Genomic DNA, 23,555 nt, shown 5'->3' with positions numbered 1-23,555 from the left:
TGCATCACTGCTCCATTTCGTCAGCCACTGCCTACCTGACAAGTTTCGGGGTCAGGCTCGTCGCCCTGTGGCTGGGGCCGTACTGTCCCCACTGTTCCGCTCGCCCTGGGAAGCAGTAAACAAGTACCTGGGAAGTCACCGGCTCTTCCCGCGGTCACACCCCCTCCAGCAACTGAACCTGCTGCGGCCACCAAACCTCGGCCACCGCCACTGGTAACGAACTTCCCGCAGGAAATGCAACCGCCTTACCCATACTGTTACTTCCACACACGGCTTGGTGAGGCGGCACGGAACTGCAGACCACCCTGCTACTTCCCAAACGCCAATCACAGGTAGGTTCATGTGGCGCCCCATTCTATCCGGGAACGACCACATAATTGTGGACGACTTTACATTAAAACTGCTGCCCATGTCCTTAGCATCGTCGAAGATCCACCCCCATCATACTTCACTGCAAGCTGTGAATTCCACTAAACTACAATGCTTGGGTTCGACCTCAAACTGCAAACTCGAGTGGACTTTTTTAGTGTGCGAAATTGACGAACCTATACTAGGCATTGACTTCTTGCGATATCACAAACTTTCACCGGACCTAGTGTGAAACACTGTGTTTCACCATCTGTCCGAGTCTCACTTCCCCTGTGCTCCGTCAAGCAACCCACCACGTGACACATCGGTCCGGGCTCATCTCATCCATACATGCTTGTCTCTGTCGACGACGTTACAAGAAACCATGCATAAGTGCCGTGGTGAGCTTGAACACATCGCTTGACTATGCAAGGATAACTTCGAGCTCTCCCTCTGGCTTCACAAAACACAGCTCCAGCTCTCCGATGCAGCAAAGTAATTACAGACACTACAGCAAGGACAAAGCAAGGTCAGTAAGTGCGCCGAATCTGCTTGCAATCCCAGCAATTGAGCTTCCGTGTGTTTACCTCCCGCTACGCCTCTCAACTGTGCCATCAAGACTGCCATAACGTGTACTGACAGTTCCACAGGGCCACACCCTCCTAACATGGCAGCGTTTGACACTCAGCTGGACACAAGTGTGCATGCGCGACGAGTGTCATGTGTTCCCAAACTGACAGCTCCTACCCCACCCCTCGTGGACAGCACCTCAAACAATGCAACTTCGGCTCCTGCACGCTGCCGTGCACCACCGACAACACAAACAGTGCACTCGCGCCAAGCATTTCGCCCATGACCGTGCTGCCACAGGCATGGCCTTGGGCAATGGACTCACTAACGCTTCACGAGCTCTACCGAGCTCACCTGGCCATGGTGCCACTGCTTCGGTCTGGCAGCCATCTTGTTACGTTGACTCCTGTGACACTTCACCGTCTTGGCTCCCGTCGGATCCGCCAAGGGGCTCAACCTCACCTCGCCTGCCACACATTGTAAACAATCTGTCTCCCGTGCTGCCGGCAACATTTCTGTTGTCACCAACTGCACGGTTCAAAAGCTTCACCTCACGCCAGGCCCCCCGATCTCGAGTAAACCATGTTGACTTTGTCCCGAGTGCCTCTCCGACCTTAAAAAGCAGATTTCTGAACTTCTAAGCTCCAGCGCCATTGAACCCTCTGCCAGTAGCTGGTCTACACCCATCCATATGACACCCAACAAAGACCGGTCCTGGTGCATGTGTGGAGACTACCGTTGACTAAATGCACAAACAATTATGGACACCTACCCAATACCCAACATTGCCGACTTTACCAGTTCCCTCGCAGGTGCGACCACGCTCTCTGTCATTGATTGCAAATGGGCCTACCACCAGATCCCCATGGCTCCTAAAGATATCAAGAAGACAGCAATCACCACCCCAATCGGTTATTTCAGTTTCAATTCACGCCCTTCAGTCTGAAAAACGCAACCCAGACCTGGCACCACTTCATCAACAAAGTGCTATTCGAACTAAAATTCTGCTTTGTATATCTTGACATTCTTGAGTTCAGCTCCTCCATCGAGGACAACATTCGACATGTGCAAACTGTTATGAACACTCTTGCGGCAGCAGGCATTGAGACCAACCAGGACAAATCGCAGCTACACCAACCCGCTGTAACTTTTCTTGCTTTTCGGTTCTCTGTCGACGGCTTTTCACCGCCCCCTAAGAAAGTACAAACAATACTAAACCTACCCAGATCTTCGTCATTCAAAGAGCACCGGCACTTTCTGGGGACAGTTAATTATTATCGCCAACATCTACCTCGGGCTGCGGAGTTTCAAGCTCCACTGACGGATGCCTTGGCAGGCACTGAGACTTCTGGATCTCGGCTTGTTCCATGGACCCCTGCTATGACTGCCTCTTTCACTGCCCTCAAAAATCGTCTTGCCGAGGCCTGCACCATCGTGCATACTCATCCCAATGCGCAGCTTTTCATCACCACAGACGTGAGCGATACTGCCATCAGCGCTGTCAGACAGTTGACGGCCAAACTTCGCCTCTGCAGTTATTCTCGCGCAAGCTCACCAATGCACAACGGAAATATTCTGCGTTTGACAGGGAGTTGCTCATGGTCTACGAAGCGATCAAGCATTTTAAGACAGACGTTGAGGGACGCCCTTTCTATGTTTTAACAGACCACAAACCCTTGGCTGCGGCCATTACAAACCTGTCAGCAGACCCGTCTTCTCGCCGCTTCAGATACATGGACCCCATATCTCAGTTCACCACCAATGTCAGACACATAAAGGGTGCTGACAATATACTTGCTGATTTCCTTTCATGAGTCGACGCTGTCTATTTGTTATTAGACCTCTCTAAACTGCCTAACCTCCAACCCACCGATGAGATCACACAAAACCTGATTTCAGACTCTACCTCTTCAATACACTTTGTCCGCACCATCTTCCCTGGCATTTCTGGTGCGATCTGGTGCAACACAGTACGGGGTCATTACGCCCCCTCATCCCAACCATGCTCCGTCGAGCTGTCTTCAACGCACTGCATAATTTAGCCCACCCCAGTGTTCGTGCATCCGCCCGCCTTGTAGCGGAGTGCTTTGTGTGGAGAAATGTCAACAATGACTGCCAGCAATGGGCATGGTCCTGCGTTGCGTGCCAACACTGCAAAATATACAAGCATACTTCACCCTGCCTTTTCGATCCCTCCTGGGCGTTTCCAGCATATTCATATTGACATTGTCGGCCCTCTCCCCGCATCTAATGGCTTTCGTTATGTTCTCTCGTCTATCAACCGAACAACTTGCTGGGTCGAGGCTCTCCCCCTTCCCAATATCACTGCAGAAACTGTTGCTTGAGCTTTCGTCGAGTCATGGGTATCACATTTCGGATGTTCGGCTATCATCACCACTGACCAGGGCAAACAATTTGAGTCGGCCCTGTTCAACGAGATTTGTAACATTTGCAGCATCTGGCACATCCATACCACAGCATATCACCCGCAAAGTAACGGGCTTGTTGAGCTCTGGCACTGCATTTTCAAGGCGGCTCTTCGATGCCACGACTCTCTATAGATGGAGGCCCTTCCCCTTGTGCTACTCGGCATTCGTGCGATCTATAAGGAAGACCTCAAATGCACAATAGCCAAGTTCGTATATGGCCAGAACATTGTTCTCCCTGGCGAACTTGTGAGCTCTTCTGCTTCGCTCCCTCAGTCTGACTTACCTTCCTTCGTGGACCATGTCAGATGCCACTTCATCAACCTCCACATCCCTCCGCCCACCAGCCATTCCCGCCCTAAGGTTCACGTCTCAAAATCTCTAGACAATTGCAAGTACATCATGCTCCGACATGACATAGTCCGTGCTCTCCTCGAACCTCCATACACTGGCCTGTACCGAGTTCTCCGGCACTCAGCCAACACCTATGACATCCAGATAAAAGATTCAGCTGTTACAGTCTCTCTCAACAGACTCACGCCTGCTCATGTTGAGTCCACTTCTACCCGCCTTCAGGACACGAGCATGCCACTCACTGTCGTGGCTCACGATGCTCCGACCACTCCCTCCACGTCAGACTTCCAAACTCGGTCGAGTGACTTCCTGCTCCAATCGTGGAGCTCTTCTCCGACCTCGCCCTCTACTCCGGTCTCACGCACTCCACCGTGTGACCACATGCTCCCCACATTGAGCTTACCTATGATCACACATTGCCGCCGGGTCCTTCGCCAGTGCCTTCGACCTCTCCCCCGTCGCCTGCCTCGCCATGTCAAGGTTTCTCACATCCCCCTATCTTGAACGTGCCCTCACTCAAGGTGTTTGTGCATGTTCCCCCAGACATAATCCATGACATCTGTATAATACTACGCGATGATACATTGTTCATTGTGTGTTTTCCCTTCATCCTGTGCTCATGACACAACCTCCACCATTCCCTGCAACCTGGTGAAATGTGTTCCCCTCTCGCCCGACGTCGACCTCGACATGCTTCGTGTGTTCGCCACGCCCTCTGGAGACATCATTGTCGTTGCTCCATTCCACCCACAAACCACTGGCCCACCTGCCGCCGCCCGACCAGCACACCCAGTACGACACCCAGTGCACTTCAGTGACTTCCAGGTTCGGTGGCCGAACCTTCCTTCACGACATGTACCGCCACAGCTCCCCCGCTGTTGAGCTGACCGTAGTCCAACTCCTGTGGACCACCCCTGCCGACGCCATTATAAACACCCCCCCTCCCCCCCCCGGTCTTTCAAGAGTACTCCGTACTGCAGGGAGGGGGGGGCGCAATGTAGCATCGATGAAGTCGACACCAGAACCGATCTGAATATCGTCTTTGAACTAAGCTTAACTTTATCTTTTTGCAGTGCCGCCATGTTAGCTCTGTGTAAGCCTTGCTTGGGAGTGTTGTTTGGTGAAACCAACCCAAAGTTCCTCCTCACTTCAATATTTTGCAGTATTCTTTGTAACACATTACAACGCTAACATGAGAGCTGTTCATAGATAGTAGATACAGTCTCCTTTTTGTGCCACATATCTTTATTCCTTGCATAATGTATGGTTTATTTTTAGACTTCTATTTTATTATTTACCTTTATGGGAAAACAACTTTCCAAACTTTATTAAAGAACGTTTTGTATTTTCCATTTAAGTCAGAAGTATTGTAAACATCTATCCAGTTAATATCTTTGAGCAGTCTCCTAAAAGTCTCTATTTTTTACTGATTTTTTACCCTCCTCTACCCAGATTTAATAGATTTTTTTTTATTCTGACAAGTTTCAACATTTAACTCAAGATGCTGCATGTCAAGATCAGATAGCCCATTTAGTATTGGTTTTGTGATAATACTTTTTTCCTAGATTTGTCTACAAAGATATTATCAATAGCAGTCTCAGAGCATTTGAATACCCTAGTTGCAAAGTTCACAGTAGGAGTTAAATTGAATGACAACTGTTACTGCACAGATTTTTAATAAATCCATTAAAATCAGCAGTTACCACTATTTCCTTGTTTTTTACTATGAGATGGGACAAAAGAGCTTCCAGCTTTTTATGAAGAGGTTAAAGTTTCCTAAAGATGCTTTGTATATACTTACTAATATAAAGGATTTATTATGAAATACTACTTGTGTTTCACAACCTTATAAGTGCTACTCTGAGCAAAATTTATTATCAGTATTCCTGAACTCAAAACAGTTTCTGACAAATGTGGGAGCTCCTCCTTTCTCCATATTTTCTCAACAGAAGTAAGAAGCTAACTTGAATCCTGTAACATTTAACATTTGTATACTGCTGTATCTGTGTCTTTATTAATAAGGGAAACAGATGCACCAGTGTCTAACTGCAATTTAATTGTCCTTTGGCCACTCTCAACTGAACAAAAAGTTTGTTCTCCTGTCTTCTTATTGGAGGAGAAGGGTTCCGCTGTTACAGAATGCACTTGTAGATAGCTATGCTGCCGCTGCGCATTGCATGGCATAGGCCGTTGCTGAAACCTGGGTCACCCTGCACACACAGTATTTGAATATGACATTGCTGCTGACACTATAAACATTTTGTATCACAATAAGGACAAGCTTTTTGGCAAAAATTTGAAAACACTGAGGACAGGACTTCCTCACAGCATGCTGTAGTACACATTGTGTACCATGAAACAGAAAGTTTTTACTTCCATACTGTTTATCTGAGCATTATTCTTAATCACTTTAATATTATCATGAACTTTAGACTGAGTATCATGTGCATAACAGAAATATGTGGCGCCTCAAAATCAACCTCAGTGGTGTTCACTATAGTTTGAGATTCCCCACCAGAAGAACTGTTTTGAGATCAGGGTCCAGCAGTTTGAGAGTAGAGGTGTGAGTGTGATTGCAATATGTGTTATGACATCACTATAACTGAGTCCACAAGAACATTTAAACCTGCAATGTCTTGTTCCTGGAAACATTTCTGGAGAAAGTCACAAATCACAGTGTAATATTTGAAATTAATTGTAAAACAGTCTAGATCGCAAAGCATATTTATTAAAAGGTGACTGTTTTGATCATCACATGATCATCTACAGACTTTCAGTTATACTCATGGACAATGGCTTTGTATGGGGCAGTAACTGCTGAATGACATGCCTTGCGATCTAGACTGTTTTCTAATTAATTTCAATTACTGTAATGTCTTGTTAGCCCTCTGAGTTCAGCTACCCCTGTTTAAAAGTTCATGCCAGCTGCTGCTTGAGTTGCAAAAATTTAAACCTTTCTGCAGCCAAACTACTTCACTGTAACTACTAGTCTCAGTTTTAAACACAGATGGTACATGTTAGCTCTGACTGTCTAAAGAAAAAATGCTTTGTGCACCATACATTGTAACTTACCCTCCTTCCTATTTTGTTCACAGTGAACAAAGTCTTTCCTGAAGATTAGGGAAAAGTAAGATTACAATAAACTTTTTAGTTTAGTTATCTTTTCTTGTAGAGTTGGCTGAATGTTGAAATAAGAAAATGCATTGAAATGTATGACTACCAACCTAACAATATCTGATTTTAGCAGATTCTGATGATTATTTACAACATGGTTTATAGAAGTACTCTTTAACTTTTTAAGCTTTCTCATTTCTGTGTTGAACATAACAAATCATCAGTCATAGAACATCAACCTCCCACAGTATTATTTATAGTTACATAATGTATTGGGAACTTATTCCCCCTACTTGAGAAAACAGACATCTATGTGCAGTAACACTGTTCATAGCAGTGATTACTTTTTAAAACAAATAGTTCCACGACTTCTTCATATAGGATAATTTCTTGGCTAACAATTTACAAATTTCAGTCACAAGACTGATGTAGGTAACAGATACTTGAGTACATTACCCAGCACCTATGATCTCTTGTAAGTCGACTGGACCAGCAAGAGTACAGCCATGCTGGAGTATGGGAGTCAGATCCATCCACATCTTTCAGGTTCCTCCCTAGATTTCTCATCACAAACTGCAATGGATAGGTAACTTCCTATCTAGCTTTGACATTGAATCCGGAATAATTGTTTTGTGTGCTAAGCATGCTGTTCAATACCTCCCTCACATCACACAGTATGTGTTTTGCCTGTCTATACCGGAAAAAAAAATAAAAAAATAAAATAAAAATAAAAAAATAAAAATAAAACAAGTATACAGGGTTTACATCACAATGGATTAAAAAGTGTTCACATATCAAACTTTAAGATACTGTTCCTAGTATTTACAGTACATATGAATAAAATGAGTCTTCACTCAGTTTACCACAACAGCCACCTAGTTCAGATACAATACAGTTATCACCTGATTTACATACATCAACAACATTGTTTTATGACCAAGGGAAGAAATCATTAGTAAATACTACATCATAATTCCCACTACTCTCACATTCTGATTTTGATTAGCACCAGCATCACCATAATTAAACATAGTATCCCAAAACTTTTGATTAAAACATAAATGAGAAATCTGATATTACTTCTGTTCCAATTTCAGATACATGTGCCATATCATTAACACTGTTATTACTGTAATTGCAAGTGTAACTTAGGGGTCCTCTGCTTGTTACGTTTCTTCACCCCAAAACTGTGGACCTTCATTGAGGTGAACTGCTGTTTCCCGAGTACTTACTTCTATGATCGTTTCTTCTATTAAAATGGCTGTTCTATTAAAATGGTTGTCTCCGTTATTCCTATCCTGCAGATGTTCAGAATTTCTCTCTCTACCAACACTTTGATCGTGACAGAAGTTACCATTATCTCTGTTTCTGTGATTACTCCCATTGTTGATTTCTGTCATTCTGATTATTATGATACATACTTCTTTCTACTGCCCCAGCCAGACTGTCAATATACTGTAAAAATTGTTCAAGACAATTGTCAGGTCTGTGTATTAAATCCCACTGCAATCTTTATCCTAATCTCCTTTTAAGTGCATCAATCAAGGACATTTCATCAAATGGTTTGTCAAGATGTGTTAATTGTTTAAGATGGTTCTTACAAAACTCTTTCAAAGTGCTGTCCCTTTTCCTGTAATCAGGATAATTCAAAAATTCACTTTTGGTTCTCCTCTGTTCAGCTTCTGACCAAAATTTATTTAAAAAACCCTTCTCAAAACTCTGATATGTTTCCCACTGACTTAAATTTAAATTTACCCATGACAGAACTTCGCCTTCAAGGAATCTTTTAACAAATTTAATTTTTTGATTGTCATTCATGCCTGACACTAAAGTAACTGCCCAGTAGTGCAGAAAATCCACTGGATGTAAATTATCTAATGGAAAACGTTTGATAGGAATGAAACATCCTTGCAGATTAAAACTGTTTTCCAGACCGAGACTCAAACTTGGGACCTTTGCCTTTCATGGGCAAATACTCTGTCCCAAGTGCACAACTCACAACCATCCTCGCAACTTGATAGGATTGTTGAACCATGCAATACCATTGTTTGCACACAGACTTTGGTTCAGACAAATTTCCTGAACTGCTGAAATTTTTTGATCTAAAACAGTTACATTAGTTTGCATATTGCTTTCTAAACTTATTTTTTGAAAATTTAACCTGGAAATTATTTTTTTTCCCGCTGCGGGCTTCTGTTCAACACTGATGTCCTCAACATTCTTTGATTGTTTCACTGACTCAGCTACAAACTCATTTTCCAGAACAATACATTTGTTTTCTAAAATTTAAAATTTTTCATTCCCACATATTTTAACTCCTCTGAAAACCCATTTTTTAACTGTGATAATTGATTATTAAGTTACTGATCTTGTGCTCTGTTCAATTTGCCTTTGATATCTGTCTTCATTTCCTCTATTTTTGCCAAAATTAACTGTAAAATATCAGTATTTACTGTTTCTTTACTGACTACAATTTCTCTCGGCTCAGACTTGTCCTGACTGGATCCTACAGCTTTCATTTCTATGTCACTTCTGCTTTCGTGCCTATTCATTTTATTGACAAGCACAGGACACCACAAACAAATTAAGTTCACAAATAGTGTCTATATATCTTTCCTTTTTGATGTCCCTGGTTGTAGTTGTAAAGTCCTCTTCCTTTTCATTCAATCCAGCCCATCGTTATTAGTAGTACATCGTTGCTGTTGGTGTGATTTGCTTTGTTGGGCAGTCTTCAGTTTTTTGCTCCCTCTGATTGAAAATGTATTCGTACATAAATTTCAAAAATTAACAAAATCAAGCACTTTCTGCAACGGACAAAATTTTATTATTAGTCAATTAATCAAGGATGATGCCAACACTTGTAATCTACTCCTCCTTCCTAATTGCAGTTATTGTTCACAATGAGCAAAGTCTTTTCTGAAGATTAGGGAGGAGTAAGATTACAATAAACTTTTTAGTTTACTTATCTTTTCTTGTAGTGTTGGCTCCAGTTCTCGTCTAGGGGTCTGATACTTGAAGCTGAAATTCTCACATTTTAGGTCCTCATGGTTGAATTACTTTAAATAATTTTGATGACTGTTGTTGCAGAATTTTTGTTTTTACATTAATTTATTTTGTCACATTTTAGTATATCACAGTCTTTAGAATTTTCGCTTTAACTAAGCCAAAGTTACATTCTTCACCCAAAATACAAAAATACATCTGGTCACATCTGAGGCATGCTTACTACCACTTCACTTTGTGGTAATAACAATATTAAAAAAATAAATAAATAAAATTTAACTGTACATTCTGAGCTAGTACATATTAATTGTAACATTGAAAATAAAGTAATTTCTTTCCATAAATTTTAGCCTGAAATATAACATATTGTGTATAAAACTATATGAAATTTTTCAGAAAAACAGCTGAGATAATGTCAACCTGTCCAAAATTCAAAAAATATTACTGGTATTGACTACTACCATTGAGAAAAAGTGATGCTAGAGGAGAATGTCCTGTTACAACATGTAACATTGTATGTGGTGAAGTGGGTCTCCAATTGCACTCGATATTCTGACTATTCGTGTGCCATACTACTGAATGGGTGAAATTTAGTTGCAACGAACGGTAGCAGAGCAGCTTGTTGAGGAGGAATGTAGTTACCTGTCGTACACTAAGCAGCAGGCATTCAGTCTGTTGAGCCTGAAGCTGAACAACTTCATTTTGAGACATTTCCTGCAGTGGCTCGTACATGGTTAAACATTTGATATGATACACAGTAATAATTAAATGGCATACTCAGTGTAAGGCATGGTAATGTGCACACCATGACACTTAAATGGGCAGGTGAGGCAAGTCTACAGAAATGATCAGCCTCAGTGCCATTTGTTGTACCTCATGAAAATACTCGTCAGTACAATGGTGGAGTCCTTACATTGCTCTGGGAGGAGAATGAGTGAATACTGTAACACATAAATATAAGTTCATCTTATTATAATATAGATAAAAAGAATTATTTGACTTTGTACCATTCCATTTCCACAGGAATGTCATGAGTATTTACAGCTGTCTCTGAACGTTAACATATCACTTGACACAGATAAAATACAAATCTTTCACTCAGAGTACATTTAACTACAACTTTTACTTAGAATTCTACCTAATAATTTGATCACATAGGTGGCCAACTAGAAGGCAGTGCTGTCGTATGAGGCAGTGAACACATACTAGGCTGAATTGTACTGCACTCATGTATAAGTAGAAGAACAGTTGTTGTGGCACAGTGAAACAGTTCAGGGCATGGTTATGCTGGTGTGACTCACTTGCTGATGCGATTTGCAGTGACTGTCTTCTCATGTGTTTGTGTTTGGATGACACTACAAATGTCATAACATGCCTTTTGCCAAGCATATTGTAACATAGGCTTGTATTTTGGTGAAGAAAGTTGACTTATAGCTTGTATTGTCTAAACAAGCACACATGAGATGCAATATTTTATTGGTCTTCGATGTGTTTTTGGTCCATGGCCTTACTCCGGCACCAGAAAATGTGGCAGCCATTTCCCATTTCCAATACCAAAGAATGTGAAGAACCTGCAGATTTTTATCAGCTGAGACACATATTATGCCTGATTTATTACCCAAATTGCCACAATAGCCCAACCACTGAATCGATTACAGAGAAGAGAGGTTCATTTTCAGTTGTTGACAGATTGTCGCCTAGCATTTCTTATTGTTGTGGTCTTCATTTCAAAGGCTGGTCTGATGCAGCTTACCATATTTCTCTATCCTGTGCTAGTCTCTTCATTTCTGAATAACTACAACAGTGTACATCCATTTGAACCTGCTTACTGTATTCATGCCTTGGTGTCCCTTTAATTTTTTTACCTCCCACACTTCCCTCCATTATCAAACTGACAATTTCTTCAGGCTTGAGGATGTTTTCTCTCAATCGACCCCTTCTTTTAGTCAAGTTGTGCCATTAATTTCTTTTTTCCAGCAGTTCAGTTAAGTACCTTCTCTTTAGTTTCTGGATCTATCCTCTAATTTTGAGCAGTCTTCCATAACACTACATTTCAAAAGCTCCTATTCTCTTCTTGTATGATACCCTATTTCCCACATTTCTCTTCGATACAAATCTACATTCCAGACAAATACATTCAGAAGAGACTTATTAACTCTTAAATTTATATTGGGTGTTAACAAATATCCCCTTTTTCAGCAATGCTTTTTATGCTGTAGTCAGTCTGTATTTTATGTCCCCTATACTTCGGCACTCATTGGTTAATTTGCTGCCCAAATAAGAAAACTGTTCTATGACTTTTAGTGTCTCATTTCGTGTTCCAATTCCTTTAGTATCACCTATTTTAGTTTGAATACTTTCCATTTGTTGTGGTTGGTAGGAGAGCCAACACAGGGTTACTAAAGGAGGCCGAAATGCACGCATTTTAGCTCACGCAGGCTGGCATGAGGTCTGGAACATGACAAGGGAATTATAATTGAGAAAAACGGACGTAGCTGGTGGAATACTTTACTTTAATCCATTAATGACGAATGTCACTCTGGACGGTACATGATGCACAATATCAATGGTAACTGAATATGGCGCCTTGCTAGATCGTAGCAAATAACGTAGCTGAAGGCTATGCTAACTATCGTCTCGGCAAATGAGATCGTACAAGTCAGTGAACCATCACAGCTGTACAACTGGGTGAGTGCTAGGAAGTCTCTCTAGACCTGCCGTGTGGCGGCGCTCGGTCTGCAATCACTGATAGTGGCGACACGTGGGTCCGACGTATACTACTGGACCGCGGCCGATTTAAAGGCTACCACCTAGCAAGTATGGTGTCTGGCGGTGACACCACACCATTACCCTTGCAATTCTTAAGCTGGAGAAATTTCTCCAAACTGCTTCTTGCCTGACATTATATCAGCATCATTTACCTCAAGTGCTGACCATGGACACTTCACTCAGTAACATTAGGGCCATTGTGTCATGTAAGTACCCAAATTATTCAGAAAGGTCTACCATGTTTACCTCAAGATTCTCACGATGACACAAGAACATTATTCCTAGATAGTGAAGGAAGCATGGCAAGTAACTTTGGTATTCGGAATTTACACATTTTCCTGCATGGTAACAAATGTTATCTAATCACAGAGCATAATCTGTTGTCATCCACATTTGACACCAAGTTAAAGTTACCTGAATGGACATCCCAGAGGTTTTTTAACAGATTATCCATATTCCATTCACTATTGTACATGGGACCAGCACACAAATGCAGGCATGTTGTCATTTTTCCCTATGGAGCTTGCTGAAGAATTTGATAAACAAGAGAGTGTTTACTTTCACAGTGATTCACAATTGGAAGAACTGGTGGGAGAATTTCCCATCACTTCCAGAAACTTGACAGCAGCCATGCATAAGGATCCCCTTTTGTCAGTTTGTACAAACTGGTTGGCCGCAGCCCCCCCCCCCCCCCCCCTCCCCTTCAATAGCCTCTCTCAACTTTTTTGTTCCTTTTAATGACATAATGCTCTTCACCTTTACAAAGGTGTCCTATTATTAAATCAAGATGACTATCAGTGTTTAGTGGTACTTTGGAGGTTTTGTGATCTTGCGTATAGAGCGATTACCGCATCAGTCCCACTGGGGCATTTACAGAATGAATAATATGACATGTGTATTGGCCACCAATCAATGAGGATCCTGCATGCACAGCTTAACAATTCCAAGCTTGTTGGTCACAGCAGCTTGATCCACTTTCAGTCTACCAGCTGAGGCCTTCGCCTATCCAGCTGTGGGATTAGGCATGTGAATTTTTCAGGCCCATTTCATGGGGTCAAGTAAGTCATTTTAATAGGGTCATATTCTCATTTCCCACACATCATCAAAAAGTAATAGACCACAATTGAGAACACTATTAAGTCAGTCACCACTGTATTTTATACTGATGGAGCCTCATGTGTTCTGGTTAATGATGATTGACCACAGTTTACTTCCAATATTTATCAACAGCTTTGCACTCAGAATAGAAGCAGGCATACTACTGATCATCTGTTTCACCCTGCCTCTAATCACATCACCAATAAGAAGAAGTAGCCACACTTTTTAACATAAGTGTCCCAGCCTGGTTGCTTACACTTGGACATATGCTTGACTGCGTGCACAGGCTCCAAGACTGCCCAGTAGGGCCACCAGCTAGTCCTGACAGCCACATCTTGCAGCATTCCTTGCAGGCACTGGAACAAATTCCTTTTGTGCCACCTGGGTAAGCTCCACCTCCAGATCTTCCATCCATCAGGGGAAGCCCTTCTTGCCCAACAACAGCAGATGTAGGGTCCAGTTCCAGGATGACATCTCAGGCAGTGGGCACCTGGCATTGCCAGTTCTCCAGACCTCATCAATGACGCTTACTGATTTGGACCTAGGCAATATATGCTACTTGCTTTTCTCATGGACTGTGATTTGGACTTTGTTGTTAATCACCAATGTCATTTGGCTAACACAAGGGTTTTCCTGTCTGCCTAAGGCAGAAAGTCATCACTCACCATTCAACTGACTTGTGTTTTCAGTAGACAAATTAACATCACATGGGTGCACTGAGAATGTAGTTTGTATCTGATTCTTTATCAGTCAGATCTAAAAACAATGCTCTCCAGTGATGATGTGTGAGGTATTCAATGAACTTAAGAGTACCATATTGACTATGAGTTATCCACCTCCAGAAGCCCTTTTCTTTTGTGTATTTTCAGAAGAGTCATGAACTGTTATATTCTGTGATTTAATTGTTAATAAGTTGTACTTAAAAAAGTGTGTTGCTGAAGAAGCAGACACACGATAAACAGGTTGATGGTCATTTTCAAAATGATGTTGGTAAGTGACATGTCCCACCAGTGATGCACGTGGAATCAGCTACATTGGATGTGTAAAGTCTTGCATCTGTGTCTTTCTCGCAGAGGTGACCCTTGTAGGAAATAATTCGGAATAAGGGTGCCAAAGGATTATCCAGGATATGTCACATGCTGAGCAGACAGTGGAAGATTACTTTGGAAATGGTAGAAGATATTTGGTTGAGGATATTCCTTATTTTTTTTAATTATTTATTTAAGAGTCCTGTAATGGTAATATTGCAATGTATATAACAGCCATCAGGAGAGTCCGAAGGAACTACAGACTTTTCTTACATTATTTATCCAACAGTGACACTATAATGTTGAGAACCTTTTTTTTAAAAAAAGCATCAAAGGATGGTAAAGTTTTGTTTTTATACATGCTTCCTCACAGAATAGAAACAGTACTTAATTAAGTAATCCTTTATGAGCATTTTGAATTCATCCCTGCCCATTAATGGATTTACGTAACTCACTATTATGAAAAGGACAGATTTCTACACTCCACATATAGGAGGCACTGAGTTATAACTGGCACAATGAAAAGATTGCTAAACATTTAAGCTTTCAGACAAAGATGACCTTTCTTTGGAAATAGAAAACACATGAACATTCATCAAAAAATGATGAGTAGCAATCTATCCTTTTCATAGTTTTCTTATTCTTCTTCCTCCTAGACTTCCCATTTTTTGATTTATGTAACTCAGTAATACATAATACAGTTTGATGCTTGGATGAAGCTAGTCTTTCTGGAATAGTGTTGTACATTTCTGACAAATATGCATACAGTATGTTTGTTATGTATATTTGCTGTGCTCAGATTAATTACAGGAGGTTCCATGAACACTATTGTTCAATTTTACTTTTGTAATGCTTATATTTTGTAATATTTACACGGGGAAGTGGTTGAAATTTAAGGACCTGGTAAAGATTTTTACTCTCTGGTGACACTATTGTTCAATTTTTCTTTTATAATGTATACATTGTCTACTATTTACATACGGGCAAAAGTTTAAGGATAACGTAAAAAGGTGTCCTCTCTGCTGAATGGTATTGTTCTGGTTTCTGTGCTGTTGTGGGTGCAATATTGTGTAGGATATAGTTTGATACCTCATGCTATAAGTAGCTGATTGCATATACCTTCAAGAAATACCTAGCTTGTTAAACAAAGGTGTTTACCTGGGTAGAGATCATTTTTAAAGGCTATGTGGTGTGTTGCCTTAATGTGTACTCAAGGAACTACTTGGCATAAATTATTGTTTATGTTTTCACATTTGTTAATCCCAATAGTAGCCAACATCCTTTTTCAATAAAATTATTTTATTCTACTCTGGCTATAACTGTTTTGCGTAGTAGTGTCTCATTGTTTCTTCTCACTTAGGCCATTTATTGTCATGGAGTTTATGTTTTTAATTGTTGGTAGGATCAATCCAGTAACACCTACTGATCGGCATATACATATAAAATTCCCAGGCATTGGATGACAATACACTCCATCAGTCATACATTTTTGTGTTGTTAGCTGAATGCGGCATCATGTTGTCAAAACATTGTGACAATTTGACTCCATACCTGAGCTGATGGTTTCTGAAAAAGTATATATTTGTAAATAAAATAGAAAGAAACTTCCACATGGGAAAAATATATTAAAAACAAAGATTCCAAGACTTACCAAGCGGGAAAACACCGGTAGATAGGCACAATAAATAAAACACACAAACACACACACAGAATTTCTAGCTTTCGCAACCGACGGTTGCTTCTTCAGGAAAGAGGGAAGGAGAGGGAAAGACGAAAGGATGTGGGTTTTAAGGGAGAGGGTAAGGAGTCATTCCAATCCCAGGAGCGGAAAGACTTCCCTTAGGGGGAAAAAAGGACAGGTGTACACTCGCACACACACACACATATCCATTCGCACATACACAGACAGAAGCAGACATGTCCTTTTTTCCCCCTAAGGGGAAGTCTTTCTGCTCCCGGGATTGGAATGACTCCTTACCCTCTCCCTTAAAACCCACATCCGTTCGTCTTTCCCTCTCCTTCCTTCTTTCCTGAAGAAGCAACCCAGTTGCGAAAGCTAGAAAATCTGTGTGTGTGTTTGTGTGTTTTATTTATTGTGCCTATCTACCGGCACTTTCCCACTTGGTAAGTCTTGGAATCTTTGTTTTTAATATAAAGTATATATTTGAGTCTACAGTCAAAATTTATTTATTTTGCCTGCTGGCTACTACTTTTGGTACACAGTACTATCCTCAGGCCATCCCTTGGGAAGCAGTTGTTACACTTGCTTCCCAAGTAGGTCTGTCCAATATCAATAGGTATTTGACACAACTACTTGGGATGCAAGCATGATGACTGCTTGCCAGTGGATGACTTGAGGATAGTATTGTGTACCGAAACCAGTAGCCAGTAGACAAAATAAATAAATATGACTGTAGATACAACCATACAATTTTCCAGTACTGTAATGGCTGCTGTTCCAACAACAATATGTCAGGAATATGTAGTGCGAGAAGATTTCATTAATGTAATTAACTAGCAAAGCCTGCATTCCCATATAGCACACTTTATACTTTGAGACACTGCACTAACATGGATCAATCACTCATGTGTATTTATGTCATGTTTTGACAGTGAAATAAATGGTCAGTGAAATACTGTCCCACTAGGTAGTGCAATAAGTATAATTAATTTAATTTAATTTCAGAACTATCAGTCAACCCTATCCCTTTCATCTTTTGTTCCTGCAAAATTTTGCTCACCCACGTTTTCCATTTTCTGTTTTATTTTATAATGTGAAAATATCACTCAGTGACATTTTCTGTTTTCAGTGGAATGAACCAAACATGATGATGGTTCTTTATGATGTTACATCGGAATCATCATTCCAGGCTGCAAGTCAATGGACAACACTGGTTCGGAGTTTCATACCTAAAAAGTTTGCAGATGTAGCACCTGGGATCTTGTTTGCAAATAAAGTTGATCTTGTTGAAAGAAGAACTGTTAATGAACAAATGGGAACTGAAACAGCTGAAAAATTTGGTCTTCATTATTTAGAAGGATCTGCTGTATGTTAAGAAAAATTGTCATTTTTAATTTATAAATCTTATTTTTATCCATAAAATTAAATTCAAGAAACAAACCTAATAGCAGGAACATATTACTAGCATTGACTCAGTAATAAAAGACACTTGCATTTGCACAATCATATTTGATTTGGAACATGATCACAGAGATAAACATATTGTTAGTATCATATGTCAATGAGGAACTTGAAACTTGCAGTGTGGGGCAGGAGCCTTTAGAGGAACTAAACCTCAAGTTTAAAAAAAGAAGTTGATCATGTACTGGATATAGATGTACCCAGTAGAACAATAATGGGAGGGAACTTCCATGATATACAGTCACTATAAAGAAACTTCTAAAGAAACATAGATTACTACATAATAAGTGTAAAACAAAGCATATGGCTATAGACAGAGAGATGCTGAATGAAAAGCATTTGGCTGTCAAGAGAGCAATGCGTGAAGGTCTCAGCAATTATCGTAGCAGAATATTGTCAAATGATATTTCATGAAGCATAAAGAAATTCTGGTTGTATGTAAAAGATTTTAATGACACCAAAGTTAGTGTCCAGTCCCTAGTGAATGAGACAGAAACTGAAACTGAGCATAGCTAGGCAAAATTGGAAATGCTTAAATCCATTTTCAAATGTTCCTTTACAAAGGAAAAGTCAGGAGAATTGCCACAGTTTAATCTTCAAGTCACTGATAAGATGAATGATATAAGTATCAGTGTCGGTGGTGTTGAGAAATAGCTGAAATCATTGAAAGTGAACAATGCTCCAGGATCCGATGGAATTCTATCATATTCTATACTGAATTAGCTCCAGAGTTAGCCCCTCTTCTAATCATACTCTATCATAGATATCTTGAACAAAAACCTGTGCCCAGTTCTTGGAATAAAGCACCGGTCATATCTATCTACAAGAAGGGTAGTAGAAGTGATCCCCAAAACTGCCATCCAATATATGTGACGTTGATTTGTTGTAGAATCTTAGAATATATTCTGAGCTCAAACATAAGATGTGTCTCAAACAAAATGTCATCCTCTGTGCCAACTAGCATGGTTTTCGAAAACATCGATCATGTGAAAGCCAACTTACACTTTTCTGACATGACATACTGAAAACTATGGATCAAGACAGTCAGATAGATGCAGTATTTCTTGATTTCCAAAAAGCATTTGACTCAGTACTACACCTATGTTTATTGTCAAAAGTTTGATCATGTTGTTGTTGTGGCCTTCAGTCCAGAGACTGGTTTGATGCAGCTCTGCATGCTACTCTATCCTGTGCAAGCTTTTTCATTTCCAAGTAACTACTGCACACTACATCCTTCTGAACCTGCTTGGTGTATTCATCTCTTGGTCTCCCTCTATGTGTGCTGTCCAATACTAAATTGGTGATCCTTTGATGTGTCAGAACATGTCCTACCAACTGATCCCTTCTTCTAGACCAGTTGTGGCACAAATTCCTCTTCTCCCTAATTCTATTCAGCACTTCCTTATGAGTTACATGATCTACACATATAATATTCAGCATTCTTTTATAGCACCACATTTGGAAAGCTTCTATTTTCTTCTTGTCTAAACTATTTATCGTCCACATTTCACATCCATACATGGCTACACTCCATACAAATACTTTGAGAAAAGACTTCCTAAGACTTAAATCTGTACTCGATGTTAACAAATTTACTTCTTCAGAAACGCTGTTCTTGCCATTATCAGTTTACATTTTATATCTGCCCTACTTTGACCATCATTAATTGTTTTGCTTGCCAAATAGCAGAAGTCATCTACTTCTTTAAGTGTCTCATTTTCTAATCTAATTCTCTCAGCATCACCTGATTTAATTCGAGTACATTCCATTATCCTCATTTTGCTTTTGTTGATGTTCATCTTATATCCTCCTTTTAAGACACTGTCCATTCCTTTCAGCTGCTCTTCCAGGTCATTTGCTGTCTCTGACAGAAGTACAATGTCATCAACAAACCTCAAAGTTTTTATTTCTTCTCAGTGGATTTTATTTCCTACTCCAAATTTTTCTTTTGTTTCCCTTACTGCTTGCTCAATATACAGATTGAATAACATCGGGAATAGACTACAACCCTGTCTCACTCCCTTCCCAACCACTGCTTCCCTTTTGTGCCCCTTGACTCATAACTGCCAGCTAGGGTCTGTACAAATTGTAAATGGCCTATTTCTATGGAATCCAAACTGATCTTCCCTGAGGTTGGCTTCTGCCAGTTTTTCCACTTGTCTGTAAAGAATTTGTGTCTGTATTTTGCAGCCGTGACTTATTAAACTGATACTTCAGTAATTCTTCTTGAAGTCTGAAGGTTATTTTGCCTGACTCATACATCTTGCTCACCAGATGGTAGGATTTTGTCATGACTGGCTCTCCCAAGGCTATCAGTAGTTCTAATGGAATGTTGTCTACTCCTGTGACCTTGTTTTGACTTAGGTCTTTCAGTGCTCTGTCAAATTCCTCATGCTGTATCATATTTCCCATTTCATCTTCACCTACCTCCTATTCCATTTCAATAACATCGCCGTCAAGTACATCACCCTCCTATAGAACCTCCTTATACTCCTTCCACCTTTCTGCTTTCCTTTCTTTGCTTGGATCTGATTTTCCATCAGAGCTCTTGATACTAATACAAGTGGTTCTCTTTTCTCCAAGGGTCTCTCTAATTTTTCTGTAGGCAGTATATATTTTTCCCATAGTGATATATGCCTGTACATCCTTACACTTGTCCTCTAACCATCCCTGCTTAACCATTTTGCACTTCCTGTCGATCTCATGTTTGAGATGGTTGCATTCCTTTTTGCCTGGTTGATTTACTTCTTTTTTATATTTTCTCCTTTCATCAATTGAATTCAATATGTCTTCTGTTACCCAAGGATTTCTACTAGCCCTTATCTTTTTACGTACTTGAACCTCTGTTGCCTTCACTATTTCATCTCTCAAAGCTACCCATTCTTCTTCTACTGTATTTCTTTCCACTATTCTTGTCAATTGTTCCCTAATACTGTCCCTAAAACTCTCTACAACCTCTGGTTCTTTCAGTTTATCCAGGTCAAATCTCCTAAATACTCACCTTTTTGCAGTTTCTTCAGTTTTAATCTGCAGTTCATAAACAATAGATTGTGGTCAGAATCCACATCTGCCCCTGGAAATTCTTACAGTTTAAAACCTGGCTCCTAAATCTATGTCTTACCATTATATAACCTATCTGAAACCTTCCAGTGTCTCTACGCCTCTCCCACGTATACAACTTCCTTTCAAGATTCTTAAAGCAAATGTTAGCTATGATTAAGTTATGCTCTGTGCCAAAATTCTACCAGGTGGCTTCCTCTTTCATTACTTACCCCCATTCCATATTCACCTACTACTTTTCCTTCTCTTCCTTTTCCTACTATTGAATTCCAGGCCCCCTTAATTATTAAATTTTCATCTCCCTTCACTATCTGAATAATTTCTTTTATCTCATCATATATTTCTTCAATCTCTTTGTCATCTGCGGAGCTAGTTGGCATATAAACTTGTACTGCTTTGTTGTTTCGAGAGCTCCTGGGTGTCCAGCTGGATGCGATCATTGAAGTTCTATGGTATTTTGGTGAATAACCTTCCTGCCATCATCAGGTGGATCTGATGGAATGGTGTGTCTGCTCATTGTCAATGTTATTTATGTCCGTCAGTTGGGCTTCGATTCCCTGCGCCGACGGTCCAATTGCGACCAACGACATTCCGATTGTGAGTGCCGACACTTGGATTGTAGCTGCTGACAATCTATTTGCGGACACCAACCCAGGTCCGCACAGGCTTCAGTGCAAATTTGAGTCGTTTTTCGAGTATGAAGTAGCTGTGTCATCCAATGGCTTCCCCGTGAGGTTAATCACGGTTCTTTTTATTGACTCCATCTCTTTGTGTTGTTTGCCTGGTAGCCTTGCAGACTTGTCAATGTGTTTGTCAGTGGATTTCAGGTGTGTCCAGTTCTGAGAACATATGGCCTACGTAAGACACATTAGGACGTGATGCATCATAGGTGCACCCACGTACCCTCTCTCACAACACCGGGTGGGCCTGCTCAGACCGCTGTGTGGCGTGGACTGGGCGGTTTTTTAGGTTAGAAGGCCTCGGGAAAGTATGGGGTGGGCTGCAATGTCAAAGGGTGCATGGCAATTACAGGACGTGCTTGGATCAAGGAACAGTAGGAATTATAGTTGTAAATTGTTGTAGTTGCGCTGGAAAAGTCCCTGAGCTTCAAGCACTAATAGAAAGCACAGAAGCTGATATCGTTATAGGTACAGAAAGCTGGCTAAAGCCTGAAATAAGTTCTGCAGAAATTTTTACGAAGTCTCAGACGGTGTTCAGGAAAGATAGATTAGGCAGAATTGGTGGTGGAGTGTTTGTGTCTGTCAGTAGTGGTTTATCTTGTAGTGAAGTCGAAGTAGATACTCCGTGCGAATTGGTGTGGGTGGAGGTTATACTTAACAGCCGAATTAAGTTAATAATTGGCTCCTTCTACCGACCCCCAGACTCCGATGATACAGTTGCGGAACAGTTCAGAGAAAGTTTGAGTCTCGTAACAAATAAATACCCCACTCATACGGTTATAGTTGGTGGGGACTTCAACCTATCCTCGGTATGTTGGCAAAAATACTTGTTCATAACCGGTGGTAGGCAGAAAACGTCTTCCGAGATTGTCCTAAATGCTTTCTCCGAAAATTATTTCGAGCAGTTAGTCCACAAACCCACGCGAATTGTAAATGGTTGCGAAAACACACTTGACCTCTTAGCCACAAACAATCCAGAGCAGATAGAGAACATCATGACTGATACAGGGATTAGTGATCACAAGGTCGTTGTAGCTAGGCTCAATACCATTTCTTCAAAATCCATCAGAAACAAACGCAAAATAATTTTATTTAAAAAAGCGGATAAAGTGTCACTAGAAGCCTTCCTAAAAGACAATTTCCATTCCTTCCGAACTGACTATGCGAATGTAGACGAGATGTGGCTCAAATTCAAAGATATAGTAGCAACAGCAATTGAGAGATTCATACCTCATAAATTGGTAAGAGATGGAACGGATTCCCCGTGGTACACAAAAAAGGTCCGAACGCTGTTGCAGAAGCAACGGAAAAAGCATGCGAAGTTCAGAAGAACACGAAATCCTGAAGATGGGCTAAAATTTACAGACGCGTGAAATTTGGCACGGACTTCGATGTGAGATGCCTTCAATAGGTTCCACAACGAAACATTGTCTCGAAATTTGGTAGAAAATCCGAAGAAATTCTGGTCGTATGTAAAGTACACAAGCGGCAAGATGCAGTCAATACCTTCGCTGCGCAGTGCTGATGGTACTGTTACCGACGACTGTGCCACTAAAGCGGAGTTATTGAACGCAGTATTCCGAAATTCCTTCACCAGGGAAGATGAATGGAATATTCCAGAATTTGAAACATGAACATCTGCTAGCATGAGTTTCTTGGAAGTAGATACCTTAGGGGTTGCGAAGCAACTCAAATCGCTTGATACGGGCAAGTCTTCAGGTCCAGATTGTATACCGATTAGGTTCCTTTCAGATTACGCTGATACTATAGCTCCCTACTTAGTAATCATATACAACTGCTCACTCACTGATAGATCTGTACCTACAGATTGGAAAATTGCGCAGGTCGCATCAGTGTTTAAGAAGGGTAGTAGGAGTAATTCATTTAACTACAGACCTATATCATTGACGTCAGTTTGCAGTAGGGTTTTGGAGCATATACTGTATTCAAACATTATGAATCA

General features: G+C 40.7%; 1 protein-coding gene across 2 annotated transcripts in view; it reads left to right on the top strand.

The window, feature by feature from the left end:
* Positions 1–23,555, top strand: part of LOC126335528 (intraflagellar transport protein 27 homolog) — a 54,990-nt gene that overhangs the window by 16,672 nt on the left and 14,763 nt on the right. For both annotated transcript variants that reach the window (XR_007564890.1, XM_049998896.1), the window contains exon 3: positions 17,521–17,757. Coding sequence is in view for 1 of the 2 variants with exons in the window: in XM_049998896.1 (XP_049854853.1) it covers positions 17,521–17,757 (237 nt within the window). In the remaining variant the exon portion in view is untranslated. The remainder of the gene's footprint in view (positions 1–17,520; positions 17,758–23,555) is intronic.

Source organism: Schistocerca gregaria, chromosome 2, assembly GCF_023897955.1.
Source record: "Schistocerca gregaria isolate iqSchGreg1 chromosome 2, iqSchGreg1.2, whole genome shotgun sequence".
Classification (NCBI taxonomy): domain Eukaryota; kingdom Metazoa; phylum Arthropoda; class Insecta; order Orthoptera; family Acrididae; genus Schistocerca; species Schistocerca gregaria.
This window is presented reverse-complemented; position numbering and strand designations above follow the sequence as displayed.